Source organism: Sparus aurata, chromosome 15 (genome assembly GCF_900880675.1).
Source record: "Sparus aurata chromosome 15, fSpaAur1.1, whole genome shotgun sequence".
Classification (NCBI taxonomy): Eukaryota; Metazoa; Chordata; class Actinopteri; order Spariformes; family Sparidae; genus Sparus; species Sparus aurata.
This window is the reverse complement of record NC_044201.1, coordinates 8,674,872-8,696,688: the sequence shown is the minus strand read 5'-3', so window position 1 is coordinate 8,696,688 and position 21,817 is coordinate 8,674,872. Positions and strand designations below refer to the sequence as shown.

At 43.0% G+C, this 21,817-nt stretch overlaps 1 protein-coding gene and 1 long non-coding RNA gene across 8 annotated transcripts in view; one reads left to right on the top strand and one right to left on the bottom strand.

Moving 5' to 3' along the window:
• Positions 1-7,299, top strand: part of ptpn20 (protein tyrosine phosphatase non-receptor type 20) — a 28,257-nt gene extending 20,958 nt beyond the window's left edge. For 4 of the 7 annotated variants that reach the window (XM_030442761.1, XM_030442762.1, XM_030442765.1 and 1 more), the window contains 11 exons: positions 265-426; positions 507-756; positions 945-1,054; positions 1,179-1,261; positions 1,631-1,767; positions 1,875-2,023; positions 2,383-2,473; positions 3,514-3,848; positions 3,948-4,169; positions 5,047-5,109; positions 5,208-7,299. In XM_030442761.1, coding sequence (XP_030298621.1) covers positions 265-426; positions 507-756; positions 945-1,054; positions 1,179-1,261; positions 1,631-1,767; positions 1,875-2,023; positions 2,383-2,473; positions 3,514-3,848; positions 3,948-4,169; positions 5,047-5,109; positions 5,208-5,318 — 1,713 coding nt within the window. In that variant the 3' untranslated portion in view covers positions 5,319-7,299. Of the gene's footprint in view, positions 1-264; positions 427-506; positions 757-944; positions 1,055-1,178; positions 1,262-1,525; positions 1,768-1,874; positions 2,024-2,382; positions 2,474-3,513; positions 3,849-3,947; positions 4,170-5,046; positions 5,110-5,207 lie in introns of those variants that run through there. The other 3 variants (XM_030442767.1, XM_030442769.1, XM_030442768.1) reach the window with 3 other exon arrangements.
• A 12,799-nt stretch (positions 7,300-20,098) lies between these two features.
• On the bottom strand, positions 20,099-21,134 carry LOC115596936 (uncharacterized). Its single transcript, XR_003986979.1, has 2 exons — positions 21,006-21,134; positions 20,099-20,786 (listed from the first exon to the last, which is right to left on the bottom strand). It is a non-coding gene; the product is annotated as an uncharacterized LOC115596936 (long non-coding RNA).
• Positions 21,135-21,817: the final 683 nt, after the last annotated feature.

The following is a 21,817-nucleotide window of genomic DNA, read 5'->3' as shown; positions in this document are numbered from 1 at the left end:
ACACTGTAACATGAGTCTACTGTGTGTCAATCTGCGAGTGCTTTCTCTGCTGGGGGGGGGGGGGGGGGGGGGGGGGTCACTGTCTGCATGTGTGTGTTTGCGTCTGTCAGGCTTTCTGTACACCTGATTCATGTATCAACAACACAATGGCACCTTTTCTGTATAATATAAGTTGCTACTGTGAATACACTCGAATAAAACCACCAGAAGCTGCACCCACCTTTCACCTGCATCCCCTGATTCTTCATTTTCCTGCTCTTGTAGAGTTGCATCATGCAGGTGGATTTCACAAAACCAGAAGGAGGAGGCCTTGGTTTTGCGTTGGTTGGGGGAACCAACGGCAGCATGCTCAGAGTGAAGGAAATCTGCTCGGGCGGAGTAGCTGAGCAGGATGGTCGGCTGAAAGTGGGAGATATTTTATTAGAGGTGATAACCCGTCACACATTTTGTCTGTTTTTTACCCATCGTAGTGGAGAAAACCCTCATCCTAACTGTGTGTATTCCAGGTGAACGGTGTGATCGTGTCCGGGCTAAGCCACAATAAGGTGGTGGACATCCTGCGTAAAGCTGAGGGCTCTGTCCAGCTCACCATCTGCAGGGACATTCTTCCCATGACCTACTGCGAGTCACCTTCACCGCCCAACATGTCCGCTCAGACTGAAGCAGTATTAGCCGAGCAGCCAGCTCCAGTGTCCAGCCCAGATGCCTGTTCCTCGCCCGACGTCATGCTCAATAAGCCAGTTGAGCGCCCTCCTGGTACGATCTGTGACTATTTTTCCTTTTATCGTGAATATTTAGAAGGATGATAATGCACTTCAGACTCGATTTTGGATTTAAGATACAAAAATTGGAACCTGACTCAGACTTGACTGCTTTGCTACTAATCTTCCAAATCTTTCAAATGAAAATAAAAAGTTTGACTGGAACTACTTTCATTGTTTTAGAGGCGGCGTTAGACCCTGTGGTCAATGAAGCTGGTGCGTTTCTTAACTCTCCACCTCCTCCACGACACCGTCGACTGACTATTGTAACAGATGAGACAGAGATTAAGCAGGTAACATGTACACTAGCTTTAGTGTAGTATTTATGATGTAAACTCTCAGCCCTTCTTCCCTCTATACTAACATCTACTAACATTTCCCTCTGTCGCCTCTTCTGACTGCTCGTTTGTGGAGCAGGAGAGCTGTAACAGCACCCCTTCTCATCAAGCCTGCTGCCCGTCCCTCAATGTCACTGACATGTTGCATGGAGCTTCTGACAGGTAGTTACCTCCCAAACTACTCTCCTCTTGTATTGTGGTTTATCCCCTACTCCCCCCCCCAATCCTTCTCTTCCTCCTGCCTCTTCTTTTGTATTGGTCTGCTGGAGTTCCAATGTTAATCACAAGGAGGCAGCAAAGAGCAATACATAAAACACCACCCTGGGATACATCCCGTTGAGACAAACAATAGTGTATCAGTTAGTAGGTCTATACTCTAGTACTTTATTATAGATATTTTAGCCTCTTGTCTATACTGTATTTTAGGTGGAAAGGTCGCAGGGAAAGGAAGCTCAGCCTTGCATGATTTCATCCCCTCCTACCGAAGAGTAAAAATGGTCTGGTCTATCCCCTGCCCCCTGACTCCCCCAGGAAACACATCGTGACCAAACTTTTGGACCAGTCCTGCAAAGACATCCGAAAAACCCAGTCAGACGGCTGGAGCAGCGAAGAAGACGACGACAACGTATTTGACGCCACCGGTCGGGAAACGACCTCACCCCAAACAGGTGTCTTTTCCGCTGCTCCTTTCCTGATGTTTCTCAGGGAAATTTGTGTCTGTGCTGAGCCATACAAACAACCTTTGTCCTTCTCTTTTGCTCTTGTGTTTCCTCAGGCCCACCCATTGTGTCAGAGGAGGAACTGGCCGGTTTAGCTCTCATTAGCCCGGCTAAGACCAGCCAGTATTCAGGCTCCAGAGTCAAAGCTCTCATCCAGATTCTGCAGCATCAACTGGACCAGCAGGAACTGGTTAAAGAGTTCATGGTGTGTATGTGTTATAATGTACACATTTAGCAGTCGATGTGAAATTACCCTAACAAGGGGTCAAATTACAAACTTATAAACCAGATTTTTTAAGGTTCATGCTTCTTAAATGTGAGGATTTGCTGTTTTTCTTTGTCCTGTATGACAGTTAATGAAGACTGAAAAAAAGCATTTTGAAAACATACCCATCACAATTTTTGCATCTCAAATTTAATCAGTTACTCAAATGTAATTTTCTTACATTATATAGACTAACACTTGATCGATTAATCATGAAAATAATTGTTAGTTGCAGGCCTATTATGAAAAAGGACACACACTGACAGTTTGTTTTTGTCATTGCTTGTTGTTCATTTCAGGCTCTGGAGCATCTGAAGCCATCTGACAACTGTCTGGTGGGAAAAGCCCCTGAGAACAGAGATAAGAACCGCTACAGAGACATCCTGCCCTGTAAGTCTGAAGTCTGTTTACTTTCACTTTCTTCAGGCGGAATCTAAACTTTTACTCTCACCATTTGTTCAAACCCCTGCGTTTCATTTTATGCTTCCCTATTGGGGAGTTTTTTATTGGTGCGCTGAAGCTTGTAAAAGTTGGATACCCACGGACTTGGCATTTATAGGAGAGCCTGTTTGTCAGCTCTTTTCTTAGGTGCTCCGTTTGGGCTTTACTTACTGAAGGGAGCGGAGATATTTGTTTACAACACTTAAGGACTTCTGCAAAACAAATCATTTCCTATATTAGTATCAATAATTCATTTTCGCCTCACTTTTAATTTTCTCTTAGTCAGCCAAGTATGTAATAAAGAAGATGTAATTTCTTACCAACCTTGTAATTATCTGGGATTTATATCTTTAATAAATGAAGCAGCATCAGGAGGATATTATATCACCAGCTGTGTTATTAATAGGAATGTTAGGGGGTAAACAGAGAGACAGAGTGTGCAGTGCTTGAATTGTGTTCAACACTGTGCACATGCACACAAACACGTACAGAAGCATTTACTTCTCCGGCCCCTCAGGGTATGATGGGTTGAAAAGGGTCGGAGTTGAGATGAATGAGCGTGATGAAAAAGATTGTGACCCCCAGCGGAAAAACGGTGCGGAAGGAAGGGCATGTTATTTACAGATCCGATCCCATGCTTGAACTATTTTATTTAGAAAGGCCGATTTCCAGTCTGCGGCTTTTTTGACCTCATAAGCAGGGCGGGGGACCAGCCCAGAAAACATTCCTAATTGCCCCTCGGTCTATCACCCCTCTCATCACCAACACACGTCTTCACAGCGCTGGTTTGTTGAGCCTGACTCCAGACCTCTGAGCTATTTGCTAGACTTTATTTACTGTACACTTAGATTGCGAGCCTTGGTGAAACAACAAGGTAAGCAGTGTTTGTTGTTTGTGATCAAGTGATGAATGAAGGGTGCCTCGTTCTGGGACATATTTATTTCAATTATGACTTCATGCAGTTGAGGGTGTTTTTTTTCCCCCAACAGATGACAAAACCCGTGTTGCCCTTGGAGACAACCAGGACTACATCAATGCCAGCTACATCCGCATGCAAGTCGGGGATGAGGAATTCTTCTACATCTCCTGCCAGGGCCCGCTGCCTTCCACAGTGCCGGCCTTCTGGCAGATGATCTGGGAGAGCAAATCTGACGTCATTGCCATGATGACCCAGGAAGTGGAAAGGGGAAGGATCAAATGTCACAAGTACTGGCCAGAGAAGCTGAGCGTGCCTCTGGACACCGGCAGGTTCCAGATTCACTTAGAGAACCAGCAGTACCTGGAGTATTTTCACATCAAGGTCATTCGCATTCTGGAGACAGAGGTGAGAGATTTGTGAGGAACACCAACCCGCCTGTCAAATGTCGTATGGTTTAAAATTCACCGTGAAGGGGAGCAATTCTTAAACTTAATGTTATTCCAGACCGGTGAGACCCATCTTGTCCGCCACCTGAAGTTCACACACTGGCCTGACCACGGCGTTCCTCACAGCTCGGAGCACCTGGTTCGCTTCATCCGCTACCTGAGGGCGGTGCACAACGAGGGACCAGTCACCGTGCACTGCAGCGCCGGCATCGGACGCACGGGAGTTCTCATCTGCACTGACGTACTTCTCAGCCTCATTGAGAACGATTTGCCTGTGAGTGTAAGCCATTCTTTGAGCTCTGCTAATACGTTTGGATTACAAAACTATTTTTAGCAACGCTGGTGGTACGGATCTGGGGGCAGCAGGTCAGGACTGAAATGTCTCGCCAATTATCAGACTGATTGCCATTGAGTTTTATACAGATATTCATGGTTCTCAGGGATGTAATTTTGTGATCCTAAGGTTGACATTTATGGTTTTAGTCATTTTCTCAAAAGGCGTTGGATGGCACATTAATGACCCCCTCAGGAAAAATTGTAATAGCGTTTGTGATCCCCTGACTTTTTCATCTAAACTTGTCAACATTTTCATTTCATATGCAGTCACACTGTATTTGTTTCATGCTCATTAGCAAATGTTAGCACACTGATGGTGAACTAAGGTGGTGAGCGTAGTAAAGATTATACCTAAAACAAAACAGTGTGTTTGCATGCTGTTGTTTGCATTTAGCATTCAAAGTCTGTCGTTGCGAGCCATTTTCTCCTCCCCTTTGCCTTCTGTGTATTACCGTTTCAAAATCCCTGTTGCTTTGGCAAACGACGACAACCTACACGCTGAAAATGGCAGGTTACTATAACCCTAGCCTGGTAGCTATCGGTATGAACATAACAAGCTAGCAGTTGTTATTTTTCTATCCTGGGGTTTTTATCATTTTAATGCTAGGGCTCACCTCTACAAAAAGAAATCCAAAAAAGCCAGAGCTCATTTTTTCCCCTATACCAGATTGAACCAGGTGAGAAATGAAGTACTTATAGAGTGGCTAGAGTGGCTGTTGTTGATTTACTACTGACATTAAAAAATAAACCACTGTATAGACATAGACAAGCTGTCACACATGCTGTAATTGGAGCTAACACCCTCCTGTCTCTGTCCTCAGATCAATGTGAGCGACATCGTAAAAGGGATGAGACTTCAGCGGCACGGGATGATTCAAACCAAGGTCAGTGTCAACCGAAGGGTCAAAGTTCAAAGTTCAAGCTTTAAAAGAGAGACAGTTCCCAAAAGCTAGACGTGCCCTTTGTCTCTCTCTCGTTTCAGGAACAGTATCTCTTCTGCTACAAAGTCTGGTTGGAGGTTTTACAGGGCATTTTACAGCTTCACGGCAACCAGTGGCAACCGGAAAGTCCCAGAGACCACAAAGTAGTTTGAATGTTTCCACGTTCCAGCTCACCTACCTGTAAAGCACAGACTGTGTTTGAGGAGCCATGTGCAGTCTATCACAGCATTGATTGGTGATGCCGTTTTTCTTTGGCTGTAGTTAGTTCCGTTAGCTATAGTATGAAACCTGTACTTCTTCTCTGTTTTGATACTTTGTGTTGAAGCCCATTGTGTAGTTACGATGACTTCAACCTTTTTTCTTTTCTTATCTTGTATGTGCTCTCGGTGCTGTGATTATATGTCCATTTAATTTAGATCACTGAGGTTGTTTTGCCTTTCCAGGCTTAGTGATTTGCCTTCTGACTCTAGCATCTTTTTCAATTTCGTGTCACTATTTGAATGTATCTCATTTATGTCTCTCCATGTCCTTTAATTCTCAAACTGCATTCATTTTTAAGTCATATTGCATGGAAATTTAAAATCTGGTAATATTCACATTTTTTACCTGACAGTAATGTCACTAATGTCATCAAAGTGCACAAGTGTACAATAGGATCATCATACCAAAGGGAGTATCTGTTTGTGACCTTGATGATTAGCATTTGATTAAGCATTGTGTTATCATTTCATTAAGTGCATTTGTACCCTGGAGAAAAGGGCATTAGCTTAAGAACACTATTGATTTTTCAGTTCATCATCTAAGGAAATGAAAAGAATCAAGTGCCTTGGAATGACTCACACCGCTTGCTCCGAATTGACCCTGAGCCGCTTGTCACAAGCGGTCGGGGGTGAAGAGCAAGAAACTGATTTGAGAGCACCCGGCGGTGTTTAGGTTGAATGTGCAGCTTTCAGTCTGTTTGTGGTCTGAGGTGAATGTTTGGTTGATCCAAACCGGAGGAGGATTACATCTCATCTTTTAGTTAGTCAAAACCTAGAAGTTTGCACACCGCCTGTCAATCTTTTTTTCTGTTCTGTTTGAGGGCCCATTTTATACAAAAACACTCTCACGATGAAAGTCTTACTACACATAATCACAACTTGCACATCCTAATACAGATAAGGAATGACTGAACATAACAGACGTTTGGATGAGTTCATAAAATTTTCAATTCACTCTTTTACTAAAATTTGAACGAGGCGTGAACACTGAATGTTCAGATTTTTTGTAAAAATGTACAAAACTGATTTCAATGATTAGTTTTTAGGTGTAACTCGTTATGTGAAAGCATCCTTTATCTGTATTCCATAAGCTATTTTAATACAAACTCAGCCAAAAATGCAAAAAATATTAAGAGGTTTACAAACTTTCCATTTTGCCACTTTAGAGCAACAGAGCTGCATCTCCGAGTCACAGATCACAGATGATTTATAGCTGCGGGTTTGAACCTCAACCTTTGGATGTAAATGCTTGTAAGCTTTGTTCTTTTAGCTGCTGTCACACACACACACACACACACACACACCAGCTCTTTTATTGCATGCAGACTCTTAAAGTACAGAAGTCTGAGCCTGGAGTTTGACTGATTGACTTGATCAAAATGTGGAATGTAACAAAGCAATAGTCTCCATGTGGAGAGGCGATCAGAATGTCAACCTCTTACCTGATGACGTCTCCCAAACTGTTCGGAGCATGTCGGTAAGACATACGCAGTACTGTACCTTTGGCCATGCAGAGCCGTCAGCCTCTGTACTGTGTATGCATCATCTTTCCATTCAACGCTGATAGGTAACCCTCTGTTATGTGCAAGTTCACGTTGTCTCTGAGACCCCGGTGATATGTTTTCTCCCTCAGATATTGAAATTATTCTTGAAAGAACAAAACAAAAAGCACATTTTGCGCTCATCTGTGAAAATGCATCTTGTACAGTCGAGCAAGTGCTTATGCAGTAGCATTGTGAAATGTAATAACCCCTTAATTGCACAACTGCTTATTAATGCTAAATGAATATCTTGTCACCGTAAAAAGCCACTATGTAACCAATAACTGAGAACAATGTAATACCTCTCTCTTTAATTAAAAACTCTTCTGAAACTTGTTTGCATGTTATACAACACACACACACACACACACACCCCACACAACCCCGGACTCTGAACGCAGCATAACTCAACGTGGAACAACGGAACAAGAGCAGCAGAGCGGGTTTTCCCTGACGGCGCACACACAGAACAGGGAGCCAGAGGCGGCCCTAAATCTAATTCCACTGAGCCCCCTCTCCACTTTTACTGCAGGGTATACTCCCTCTCGGGTTTTACTGCAGGGTAAATAAGCTGGTCTCACAGGGGTCTTTGTGACAGCATGGAAACCCCTGGAAACACACTGCACGCTCCGCACACATATAAACCTGACGCTGGGGGGAAGCCACGGAACAGATTTACTCCCTCACCTTCTCTCTGCTCTCTCTCCCTCTACTCCTGCTGCTTTTAGGCACTATCTCACACACACATACACACCCTCCTCCCTCTTTTTTACTCCTTGCTCCCCAGCTCGGACCTTGTTATTGCTGTAAGCTATGGCAGGAACGACAACAACCCGGTTATTCAAGGCCCATTCACATTTATGGTTTTATCATTTTATCAAACAGTTGTCCTTTGAGTTCCAAACCACAAGACAGGGGAAGAATTACTGGCCGGCTCACCGACTCAAAGGTGTTATTCAAAAGCAGGGGAGGTGATAGGCGAAAATCTGTTGAGCCGCAGAGTGGGCTGGTAACAGCTGCACTCCAGGAACACAGGGTTCTGACAGTATAACAGTCAGGAGGATGAGGAGAGACAGGAGCAAAGTTGGTGGTAAAGTCATTAACGCAGGGCCGCACAGTCAGAGGGTGTGATTTAAAGGGCTGGGAAACGTGTCGAAATGAGCTCATTCACTCTCGGTAAATCCTCCTGCTCTCTGCTGGGCTCACAGTGAAGCACAGACACAAGTCTGTTTTCTTTTTCTCTGTGTACTGATTAAAAATAGCACACAAATTATGTGCTGCCAACAAACACCTCCAGACACACACACACACACACACGCACACACACAGACACACACACCAACCCTCCACCACACTCCTGGTGTTGGTCCCATCCTCCTCCACTGCTTCCCTGTCCTCTCCTGTCAGATTTCACCTTGAGTTTCTAACAGGAAAAGACTTGGTGCTTTTTTGTGTGTGTGACTGACGCAGCTCCATCCTTCTCTTCAAATGTTCGCACTAAATCACCACGTAAACCACAGTGTTTCGTTTCATTTCCATCTTGAAATGGTTTAATTCAATAACGCAAAATGTATTTTTCCCACAGAACGACACTTTTAGGGCTGCCGATTAAATGGAAAACTCTAGATTACTTAATGCACATCTCCTGTATATTTCAGCCTGGCACAACAGAGACTTTGGGATCTGGACTAAAATTTTAAAAGTTCTGCAGGCTGAGATAAAATCTGAGTTCACGCCATGCATTTGTCACACCGATTCCCCTGAAAGGTATTTTAGGTTTGAAGAGGTTTTAAGTATGACCCTCCCGCTGCAGCCAAGCTCAAGAGGGCTGAGAGTTATTACCCTGCAGGATGCTTGCAAAATAGGCCCCGTCATACACCATTGGGATTCTCAGAAAAACACGGGGATGAATTCCAGCTTGTGTTCTCTGATTGACCGGTGAGATTAAACCCGAGCTGATAAAGGGGAACTATCAGAGGGCATTTTGTGAGGGCTGGGCGGCCAGAGGAGGGGTCAACGCCAAGCGGGCCTCATAGTAAACATAATATCCTCAGAAAAACACAGATGTTCATGTGGAACAAATTTTACACATTCATTTCACATTTTCACATATAATTAATTCACATGCTAAGTGGGCAAATTGATTTTTCACACCACTCAACCTTTTTGTAAGAGGTCAACTTACATAGATACATAAAACTGTGCATGTGAAAAAGTATTTCACGTGATTAATTCACATAAACATTCCATGGTTTTTGGATTTTTCATGTGAAAAAACGTTTTAGATTAGAATAGAACCATTTCGGTGCTGTCCTAAAAACTCCATACCTCCAAACAGTGATGTTTCCATTTTTTTTTTGCTAATCCATTGGGTTTTAAACTGTTTATTTAGCTTTGGCCACTTGGGGGCAGCAAAAACAACACTCACACAAACACCTAACACACACCAGCAGCTTTTAAACACAGTCTGTCATTTTGGCCCTAAGGGGTCTCAAAATCAAAGCAGAACGGAAGACGTAAGTAGGATGGCATCATTGGAGCTGTTTTCATCACTGCTGAACAGTCATCATTGCCGACTGAAACCTATCTACGTGATTCAGTCAGTCGCTGGGTACTTTCCTCACCCTGACTTCCTCCTGGAAGAGACAGGGACAGGCGACCAGATGAAACACACAGTTAGCATGAATAAAATGAAGCATCTCTCCGGGTTTGAACATTATTGGAAACGTCTGGGAAAATGTAAGTACACAACAACACAACAAAATATAAAACAAAGGTCTAATGCAGAAATGTTACATATTATACCTTTAAGATGACGTGGAGAAAGTTTCTAGTCACGTCAAGAATAAAAGTCACCCTACTTTTATCTCTGTTTTTGGTCTCCACCAACTCCTGAGGGAATACTCTATACCTCAGCTTCTAAGTGATCCACGCTGTGTTCGCCAGCTAGTTGCTAACTTTGTCTGCGGTCTGGTGCTCGGCAGGTGGTGCACGGTCGGCTGCCGCCAAAATCAACACGAAAAATCAGTCGCGTGGGGAACCAATGCAGTCACGTCTGAGGCCGAAAAACCAAAACAACGAACTCACAATCTGTAGATCTGACCTGTGCTGAGTTAAAACTGTGTGGGAGTTGTTTCTGTGGGAGAAGCCGCATGTTGAGCATGTGGAGCGAACAGACGATGGAAGGAAACGCGATGTTGATCTACCTGCGTGTTGCATGGAGGGGAAGTCACTGTCATCGACACGTTGAGGGATCCTGAAACACTTCTGAAAGTTTCCCCACGCGACACATACCAATTGTATTACGCTGCGGATGCTCGCGTCCCCTGGAACTGAACTGCCTCTATATTCCAAAATGTGGTATTTGGTTGAGTGTCGAGCAGCAAAATAAATGAGCATTAATGTGTTTTTCTGAGTTGTTGTTGACCGTGGCCCTTTGTAAGTCGACCCCATAGGCTCCTCTGTGTTGACGACCCGCAGACAGAGACACAGAGAGCCATTCATCCCCTCTCTGAGCAGAATGTCACTTTTGTGGCCGCCGAGACTTTCAGAAACCACAGACTTGTCAAAGGAAGCCGATTATGATTACGGCCTCCTCTTGTATGTTCACTTGTAATTATCTTAAGTCGGTTAGCTGGGCTCGCCGTCGGGTTTTCTGCGGTGAGCTGCGAGTGGGGTCTAGAATTACATCCAGTGGTGCTCGGAGTAAAGGATTTTAATCTTCTGAGACTGTTGGTTATCCAGCGAATTTGTGTCATTTTCCGGTCCGTTCTATTGCGTCTGCTCGAATCTGAAAGCTATAAACCATGCAACAGAAAACAAACTACTCACCACATCAATACGCTTTGGCAGCTTAGTCTTTAATCACCATGTTTTAGAAATGCATTTATCCATCGAGTTAATAAGGTAGTGAATTCTCTAAAGGCTACGCAGACACATTGTTGGGTCGTTTGTGGGAAAGGTTCAAGTTTATTTGGCAAGAGAGGAGTTCTGGAGCTCTGTAGATTGTCTTCACTTAACCGGGTCGGTTTAAACTCGTTGTCGGGGAGAAGGCAGCGTGAAAACACTGTTACGACAGCCGATTGGTCCGCGAAACAGACGACATAAACAGGAAAAGAAAAAAAATCACATGTGAAGGGCTGATGAGGCCAAAAATACCAAGTACCACCAGGACCAAAGCGACCAATTCAAAGCTAATGTTGTTGCTCATTATTGCGAGTCAACTGTGCGTTTTATGATTCCAAGGGGAATGCATCAGTCACCATCGGTTTACTTTTTAATGCATCTGCACTACAATCAACTTTTAATGTTCTCTCGCAAATAAATGTTTTGTAACATTTCTGCATTAAAATGTCTAAAAAATAGCTAGATTTTTCTTATATGTTTTTGTCGAGTTGTGTACTTGTGATATCCAGCAGTTGTGGTTGTTCAACGGAAGCGACAACAACTCCCATGATCCCACACCACTTACATCTTTTGGCAGAAATTACATGCTGTGTGTTTGAACTCCTCAACCATTAGGACAGGTGATGGTGGTGAATAACAAAAAGGCTTTAATGTCTTGACATCTTGAGTTCGCCACTGAAGACGGAAGAGTTTACAATCGATCTTATTTACTGCAGGAATGGGTAATCAAACACTAACTGTAGTTTCTATGGTATTGTTAATCTAAAATTAGGCCTACAAATTATAGCCCCATTGTAATATTTATCATTATTTTGCTCACAATCCCCAGAGAAGTAAATATGTCAACTGGAGATAAGCGTCCTACATGCTGAAAAGCACAGACATAATAAAGCTGCAATATGACTGTGCTGAAAACTCCATTTGCTGTTAACATCAGGATACAAGGAATAGATGTAGAACAATGTGGAGCATTTCGTTTAGAATAAGATGCCACCCAGCTGTATATGTTTTTAATCAGGCAGCTACAGCGGAGGCAAACGGTGACAGAGTTATCCATTTATTCCTCTCACAGGCCAGAATAGTCGAACAATATTGTATTTTAGGTGTTTGGCTTGTGCGCTCTGGAGCAGCAAGTCCATGAACAGAACCCGGGAAAAGCCTCTTTCCACGACCATAATTTGGGATAATTATTGTGTGACCTCTCCAAGTCGCCAGAGTAAATGAGCACCTGTCAGTGGGCATAAACTCTGGTTTTGCTGACGCTCCATATAGGAGTGGAGAGCTCAACTCTGGTAACCAAGAAACAAATATTCAAAATCGGCTAAATGTAGAATTAACAAGATGCCAGTATGTGCCTATTTTAATCCTTCTTCACAAGGTTGCTGTTGGTGCATTTTGACCAATTAAGGACAGTGAGGGGTATTTAATTAAATGGAATGTGGCCACTACTACAAATATTGCAGAGTGCAGCGAAAAGGCCGTCTTTGTGAACCGAATGGTCTGTGTCACTGAGTGGCAAGGACGATCTTCTCTTTGTCAAACTCCCTCCTGAATCACGCGCCACATCAGAACAAAGGTTGATTAACACCTGCTTTCAATTAAGTGACTTTCTCATCAAGCTCTGGTTGGAAACAGAAGAAAGAAAAAAAAAAAAAAAAAAAAAAGGCCTCACGCCTCGTCACGTCGAAGATGTTCCTGAATTAGAAAGCTATTAAATCAGAGGAGCAGACGCACGGCGTTGCGAGGGGCGTCGTTTATCTTCATTTGAGCGGGCCCTCCATGATCATCTCCACAGGGGCGGCTAATTGAAAAAGGGCTTCAGAAATGCGATTGTTAGCGGCGATAATAATTTATTACTCTCAGCTTGTGCAGTCCTGGGAGTCATTTGTATTCATTAGTGTAAATTCAAATTATGTTTGCGATTAAAATGTGACTTTGACAGGCAGAGGGGCCTCAGACGGGGACAGGCGCTGATGAGACCTTTGCTCCGGGTCACTGCCTCCCACATTCGCCTCTTACTAAGTACGCGGCGGAGGAGCCTTCTTTGCCTCACCACCATCAATCTGTGTCTGATTCAAGTTGAGACGTTAGCTCTGATGGCCTCCTACTTAGGCGTGTGTGCTCTGAGCACACTTGGTAAGCAAATGAACCCCACCGCCTGAAAGACAACACCAATCAGATGCAGGCGCAAGACGCGGGCGCTACCCGGCAAAGAGTCATTCTTCTCTTGGCTCCTTTATTGAGCCAGTAGCCGCTGTTATCAGTATTTGTCATGCCTGAATAATATTGACCAAGGTTTTTTTTCCCTAAATGTCAGGCAGTGATTTCTTTGACATCCAAGAGGAGGTGGCAGTTAAGTAGGTCAGTGTCACTGTGATGAACATCAACCATGGCGGGTCACTGACTGGGCCGCTCCTCCACTTGCCCGCCTGTCACAAACCACTGAGCCAGAGGAGGTAAAAGAGCTGAGTGCTCCTTTATTGGAGCCCGGTAAATTACTCCAATACAGGCTGTCACCACGTAAAGTGAGGAACTTTATCAGATGTACACTGCCAAAGGTCATATTTTATTGACCTGACAGGTCTCTGATGGGGGCCTGCTGGAAAGAGTGACAGGGCTGGAGCAAAGGCTGATGGTTAAAGGCTGTTTATGTTGGACATGGAAATGTCAAACACGGTATTTGAGAGGCAAGACCAGCGTGGGTTTTCAAAGCTTTTTTATGACCACATGCAGATTTCCTGCATGGGTAAAGGTCTAAGTCGCCATCTGCAGAAATGATGGTGCAAATATTTGAACATGTAGGAATTCAACTTTGCACTGAATGAATATGGCTGTGTTGAAAATAATATTTTATAATTAATGTATAATACTTTGTTTTGATTGTGAAATGTAATATAATGGTAGTGGCTTGATTTCTGAGGCCATGATACAAATTTCTGTATAAACATTTTATGCGCCTAATATAATTATAGACAGGCAGAAACCATACTTTATAAGTTATACAACTGCGTATACAACTAAGTACATTTACTCAAGTGCTGTTCTTAAGTACAATTTTATATTTACATTTTATTCTATTTCCTATTTCTACTCCACTACATTTTAGAGGCAGATTTTGAAGTTGTTACTCCGCAACAATGTTGACAGTTTCAGTTGCTTCACAGATCTGGATTGAACAATTACAACATTATCAGTTAAGATACTTTTAAGATACCTTTACCAGCTGCAACATTAAAGTCGCACACGCATTAATAATTATGACCCAGTAATATATTAACACTTTTCTGAAATACGCCATATTGCATGAGTGCTTTTAGTTTGAAGTGTAAAAAATGCAGTTATCATCAACTCATCCTTTTGCCCTTGGAAAGTTGTTTGAAGCGTCACAGTCCACAAAATATTTCTTAAGTTTCACAGCAGGACTCTCCTAAACAAGATGGAGACTTGTTTTAAACTTTAAAAAGCAGAAAGAAAAAAAACATAAAATGGCTGCTTCCAGCGTAAATTCAAGTCTCAGGAAGCTCAGACATCCCAAACAGGTTTGAAAAGACATATTTTACATCTTCTCCACATGCTGTCATCCTTGTGTACCCACTTCAGGTTGGGTGTGCTAGCATTTTAAGCCTAGCAGCTAAAGTGAAGATTTCGTCTTCAGTGTAAGACACGTCTTGTCAAATCAAACGTTGTCTCGTGGACTGCAAAACTTCACCCAGCTTGTAGACAATGACTGTATTTTCATTTTTGGGTGAACTTATCCTTTAAGTAAGATTTTGAACGCAGGATGTTTGCTCATAGCAGAGTATTTCCACACTGTGGTAGGCCTACTTTTGAGTAAGGAAAACTTCGGAGGTCTTCTTCCACTACTGTTTGAACTAACTATGTTAAAGGGTCTCAGATCAGCCTCTGTGCGCAGCAACCCAGTATGATTCATCGCCACTCTGAGACATCTTCCTCCGACACGAGGCCTGCAGAGGGGCGTTCGACTCCCCCCCTAATGCTCTGCGGCATGAAAACAGATTTCCCCTCTCAATTGCGCGTGAATCACACACTTTAAAACGTCACACATTTCTACTGCAAACACGGGAAACACGCAAACACACGCACACACATACATAACTGTATACCTGTGGAAAATCCCAGAGTTTCCGTCTGACCCTGGTCCACACTTGACACGAGGACGGGAGCACCAGCTTACATCAATGGAGCTTTTCTCCTCGGCGGAGGGAAATCTCATACGCACACGTACACGCGGCGTGCACGGGAACACACTCACAGGGCAACCCCCTCACACACTCCCACGCTCCAGCCCTCTGTAAATGTCAAACCGTGGGAGAGAGGGTTTATCTTGGAGCGGGATGGTATTTTTACACCTTCGGTTACGGCCTCTCTCTCTCTCTCTCACACACACACACACACACACACACACACTGGGTCTTCCAACACTGCCGGTCCAGTGAAGGGCAAACCTTGGCCTTGGTGCGCTACCTCACACAAAAATACCAAAACACTTGAACGTTTATGCTCTGAGACATCCTTTCATGTGTTTGAAAGTTTAACCAAATGTCAAGATCAGAGCCAGTGTGGTGCAGGATGGGTAACATCATTGAAAACACCTGCATGTGTAAAAGAGTCCAAATGATATTGCTGAGAATTCCACTGGTTGCATGTACATTACATGTATGCAGTTATACGTTGCGTTTATACCGCATGCGCATAACTGTGTGACCGCAGTTATACGTATGTGGCATAAACACGACTACAAACGGACAAAAGGTTAGTATTCCCGACTGTAGGGTTAGAAAGAGGCGCCTTGATTTGTCTCTGTTTCGAGATTTCTGTTGTGGTGTCAACGCAGGTCTCTGTGTTTAGTCCGGCTCTGCTCCGCCACGCCATAGGTTTCACTGTAGTCTAGGTGTGTACCTACCTTTAAGAATCCACTGGATGAATGTCCGTTACGTTTTTGCTCCGTAGTCCGACAACCACCACCAACTCTGTTTTGAGTCTGGACAGCTAGGGTTGCAGTGATAATTACCTAATCACGCGCGACTGCGGTGAATAACATGGAATTCTACCCCTAAATTCCACCAAATCCATCTGTAATTATCGCAGGAACTCCTCAGCCTTTCAACTCCAGCTGTCCGGCAGTGCTGCGCTGCACTCAAAACAGAGCCGGTGAGGCTTGACGGACGATGGAGCACGGAGCTAAATCATAGCGGGGCCGTTCTGCAGCAAACATGCAACCAGTGGAGTCCTGAGTAAGGCTCACGATTATTGACTTGAAATTCCTATCGTTACGCCACTCCAATGTGTTATTGTTATTGTATGCTATTGTTTCACATTTGGTGTGTTTGTCATCCATTATCTGTGTCTGCACAGCTTTTCTTTCGTCTTCTTGTACCATTAGCGAGCTCCACTGGGGACCTACTGACTTCCTGTGTGTTATACAGACACCTTATCTGGATGCACTGCTGGGGGAGAGTGTATATTTTGTGAATAGATGGCCTTTACTTGACTGAATGGAAGTGTTTTCCTTGTCTGGGCTAGTCTAGACTTGAAAAAAAAAATTAAAAGAGACGACAACTCATAACTCATAATACTGTCCAACTGGACAGAATGGTGGTGATACTATACTAATAGAAAATATATTATTAAAATTGTTTTCGAGCTGTTACAAGGTGTACGAAGGCTAGCTGACATTCTGCGATATTCATCGAGTAGTACAACTGTTTTCAGGAACCACTTTTACTTATTAGGAACAAGAAGGCCATATGTTCCACGTAACCCGGTCGCCATGATAAATGTTGACTGTTCCTGCTTTTGCAACTTCTGCTACTTTCACATTTGTACACGTTTTTCTCAAAATGTGTGATGTTATTATTTTTTTTAGCTCAGCGAGGGAGGAGGGAGGGGCGGGACAACCGCATAAGTGATGGTGATTGGCCCTCTAAGGTAGAGTGAGAGTTCGTAAGCCAATCAGAGGCAGTGTTCAGTTTACACACAAAACACACACGCACACAGTAGCCTCGCACACAAACTAGCAGAGGTGAGCTGCAGTAATGGAAAGTCGGGAGGGAAAGTTAATGTTTTCAAAGTGGAAGTACAGACACTACTTTAATCTCTTTTGTCTACGTCCATTGTAAGCAACTCTAATTTAATGAAGCATCTCTCAACGGCACACGCTTCTACAAAACTAGTGGCCAAAAACACCGTTGTTGACAGCAGACCAGGTGTGGCTAACGTGAGCTCCGCTAACAAAGAAGGACACGGAGCTGTCCGAGCAGCTACAGCTGGATTTTTCTGCTCCAGCTTCACAAAAACTTGACACAGACTGAACTGAATGCAGTGATAGGCAGGTATGTTGTTGAGAACATGCTCCTGTTATCAACAGCTGACTCAGACTCCTTCAGAGCACTCACTGGAAAAGATATCGGGGAGAACAGGAGCCGGTCCGCCATGCAGAAGAACATTTTCTAAATACTTGGATGCCGAGTACACTAAAATGAATGCCGAGCTCAAAAGGGGGAATAATTAAAAGTAACGCAATAGTTACTTTTCCTGGTAACTAGTTACTTTTATAGTGGAGTAATTCTGTTACTAAGTCAGTTACTTTTTGGAAGAAGTAACTAGTAACTATAACTAATTACTTTTTTAAAGTAAGTTTTGTGATCATTTTACCAATGCAAATGACTTCCACAAAAGGAGATATATCTGATTGTGAAGACAGTGACCACAGTTTGAAACTACATCATATGATATTTTCAAGGAGTCCTCAGCCCAATTTTCCACCATCTTTGTGGCGACAAAAAAACATGTTTTTGAAGGGAAGTCAGGACGGCTCCAAATGTGTCTGTGGAAACCAAAACATGTATTTCAAGCCACATAATGATCTTTTTCCCAACCCTAACCAAGTGCTTTTTCGCCAGAATGAGCAATTGAGAGGAGTTTGTCTGGTCAACTGCTGTCAAGAATGAAACAGCAACCTCAAGTCATGAGATGGATTTGTCATTAGATGTTATTAAAGTGCTGTAAAAGCACACAGCACGTCACTTTTTGTGACATGCTGTGACTGAAAATCAATTGCAGCAAATCAAAAAAAATAAAATTGCTTCAGCATTCTAGATTAGTGTCAACCTACAGCTTGGATCATGGTACAATTGTGTTGCATATCAATCTAGTAGCTGTTCCAAGGGCATCATACGTTGGAGGTAAATGACGGCCATCAATGTGTTATTGTTATTGCGCACTGTTGTTCCACATTTGGTGTGTTTGTCATTCATTATCTGTGTCCGCACAGCTTTTCTTTCCTCTGCTTGTACCATTAGCGAGCTCCATTGGGGACTTGCTGACGTCCTCTGTGTTACAAACGCCTTATCTGGATGCACTGCTGGAGGAGAGTGTGTATTTTGTCAATAGATGGTGTTGGTCAATAGATGGTGTTGGGACCCACAGATAGATCATTGTGGATTTCAAACTATGAAATGAACTCAGTTTCCTAGAATTCACTGCAGCGATGCAAGGTCCAGCTAGTATTGCAGCTTGGATAGCGCCAGCAGCTGCACAGCAAAGCCTACTAGCTAACTACACAATCCAAGGAACACGAAGCCCGTTAGCAACAAACTGCTATCCCTGCAAAGGAGAGGAGCAACCTGTTTCTTCCGTCTGCTGTCTTTCAGCTGACCTTGCACAGCAACAACAGCGTTGTTCAACGTGGGTATTACAGCCTACTCCTGCTCGACTCATAGGCCGAGGAACCACCAGCACCTTTACCAAGACTGACAATGTTGAACTGGGCCTACATAGCAAGTGGTGATCCACCATTTGGACCCGGGTGCAACCCTTTGATCAGCCATCTTGTAGTCCCTGTTGATCAACCACTTTGTTTGCAGTGTACCTTTGTCCATGCCATGCGGCTTGGTTCTTTGAACCCTAGCCATCAATTTCCCTTTGTTCTTCCAAACACACACCTGTATATTGTACATGTTAGTTAAATTGGGTGTGTTAGCTTTGTGTTTAATAAAATACTTTAGAAACCCTCATGAGGTCTATTTAATATTGTACAAGAGTGAATCTTGACAACCTCTCCAAAACCCTTCGACCATTACTTGCTGTTATAGTAATTTTGGTTGTAGTTATTAAGTTAATTATTAGAGTTACAATGTGGTGTGGTGAATTGGCTTTCTTTCCCTTCTTCCAGGGTGGTACCCCTGAGATGATCCAATGTAAATTGAATCTTATTATTTGTCATAATTGATAATAATCCCAAATAATCATTAATTAATATTCATAGCCAAATTGAACCCAAAATTCCCTCTTCCAAAATGTTCCTGTTTTTATTCCATAAAAAAATGTTCATATATCTGGAACAAGATCATCCCTTGAATACGCAAAGCCTACCTGGAACAGCAGAAGAGAGATGGAGGTCTGGCCTTACCTAATTTTCTGTATTATTATTATTATTACAAGCCCCTAACACACATTTCCAGATGTTTTGGTCACGCCCAGTACTGGGATCATTCTGGTCCATCATCTTTAGGACGTTGTATTACATGTGTGAAAAGAAAGTCACTCCTGACCCCTTTACTGGCCTTTTTTAGGACTGCTAGAGAAGGCATATCCTTTCCTAACTCCCAAACAGAGGCAGTGGCCTTCTCATCTCTCAGCCCGACGCCTTGTCCTCCTTAAATGGAAATCAACAGCATCTCCATCCCACACACATTGGGTTAGGGACGCCATGTCTCACCTTAAACTGGAAAGGCTAAAATACACATGGCTCCATTTAGAAGTTTGACAGTATATGGCAACCATTTCTGAGATTTTTTGAGAAAGAGTTTGCCTCCAGCAAGCTGGGCAATTAAGTTTTTTAAATGTTTTGGCTGATTTTTTCTTTTTAATGTACTACTCTTGACACTGCCCATCATTTGAATGTACACACTGCTTTCAAACTTATCTTTGGTATTTTACAAATTTATTTCTCTTGTATTACGGTGTATTTTTTTGTTGTGTTTTTACGTTTGTTGTGAGGCACTTTGTAACTAAGTGTTGTTCAAATAAACATATTATTGTAATCATTATCATTATTATTAGAAATCTTTCTGTTAAATAGTTTGGCTGCAAACACATTAATGTTCAAACAGTTCCACAGTCTATCTGTTGGCTGACATTCAAACAAGTATTACTTCAACGTGATGGAGATGTTACAACACAAATGCTGCCGTAAACTGTTGCTTCAGTTTGAATCATTTTATTTGTCTTGAGTTGAGTTCAGTCAAGTAAAATAAGTCAATTACAATTTTTATAAGCTCACAATTGATCTGAAAGAAACATATACACAGTTATTATATAATTACATTGGTGAAGCTGAAGCTTTTATCCATTTCATTTGGAACCAATGTTTATCTGATTTAACCATGCAAACTTACCTTCAATGCCCGTTACACTGCCAAGTCTGCAGTTACTGTGATAATTTATACTGATTTGGCTACACTTATAATTGGACCAAATGGATACAAAAAATCAGCAGCTTGAAAGGACTCAGGTTTAATCAATCAGCCAATTTGTGAAGCGCCAATTCAAACCGAAACTGAAATTTTCCAAATTGAGCAGGTCTAGACCATACTACTCGATCCAATTTATTTACAGAGACCCAACATTTCCCCCATGAGCAAGCACTTAGCGACAGTGGCGAGAAAAAACTGCCTTTTAACAGGCAAAAATCTCGGAGCAGAACCGGGCTCAATGGTGGGCGGCCGTCTGCCTCGACCGGTTGGGTTGAGAGAGAGAGAGAGAGAGAAAGAGAGAGAGAGAGGGAGGGGGGAACACAGTGGGGGACAGGGACATGGATGTTCCTCCTCAGCCTGTAGCGTAGACAACTGGACCCAATCCGGCCTCCTCACTGGTGGATCCAGCACCACGCCTACGTGATCAGAAGACGATGAGGTTAAAATAAAGCTGCAGACGAAGCGACAAGGCCTTCGGTGGAGGATTTACATTTGATTAAAAGCTGTGGCGTACTCAAATATCTAAAAAATCTAATTTTTTTTTTCAGGGTGGCATTTATACTTTCACTCAAATAAAGAATCTGAACACTTCCTCAGCACTACATACATATGAATGCGTGTGACTGTAGTTGTACCTTTTGCAGGTCCTGATATTCTGCATCTTAAAGTGAAACTCTCACCAAAATGCAACCCAGGCTTTTCTGTGAATGTATGTGAGTCAAACCTTTGTGTAAAAGCGTAATTACGACGAAAGAGGCACTTTTAAGATTTACCGTAATTTTGTTTTCGGGTCAAACTCATTTTAAATGGGAGTGCTTGGGGCAAATTAGCGATAGCATCAAAATCGCTATTTTTTTAAACACTAAGGCTCGACACAACATGAAACTTTGCTTGTAGGACCACCAGGGTCTCTACACTTGAACACGAGCATTGAGAACATTGTTTGTGAGTTTACTAAAAAGAGTGTTTCTGGACAACTCACATTAGCAGATGTTTCCTCCGCTCGCTGCCGTCCTGCCAGTGGAGAAGTGTCGATTTCCGAATGCGACGTAACATGGAGGTGAGGTAAGGTGGACCGCTCCTTATGCTTAGTTCCATATAAACGCACGGACAATTAAGTTCGCGAAACACAATATTGACCTTGCAGTTGAACAAGGAGCCTCATATAACAAACAATACCAAAATCAAACGCTGGAAAAGTCACGTGAGATAACGCGCGGATAGTTGTTGCCGGAAGACAGTAGCGGTCCACCTCAACTCTCCTCCAGGTAACGTCGCATTCGGAGATCGATAATTCTCGGCTGCCATGACGGCGGCTAGCGGAAACAAGCTACTGCTAACGTGAGTTGTTCAAAAACTTTTTTTTTAGTAAACTCTGTGTACACAAACAATGTTCTCAATGCTCGTGTTCATGTGTAGAGACCCTGGTGATACTACGAGCAAAGTT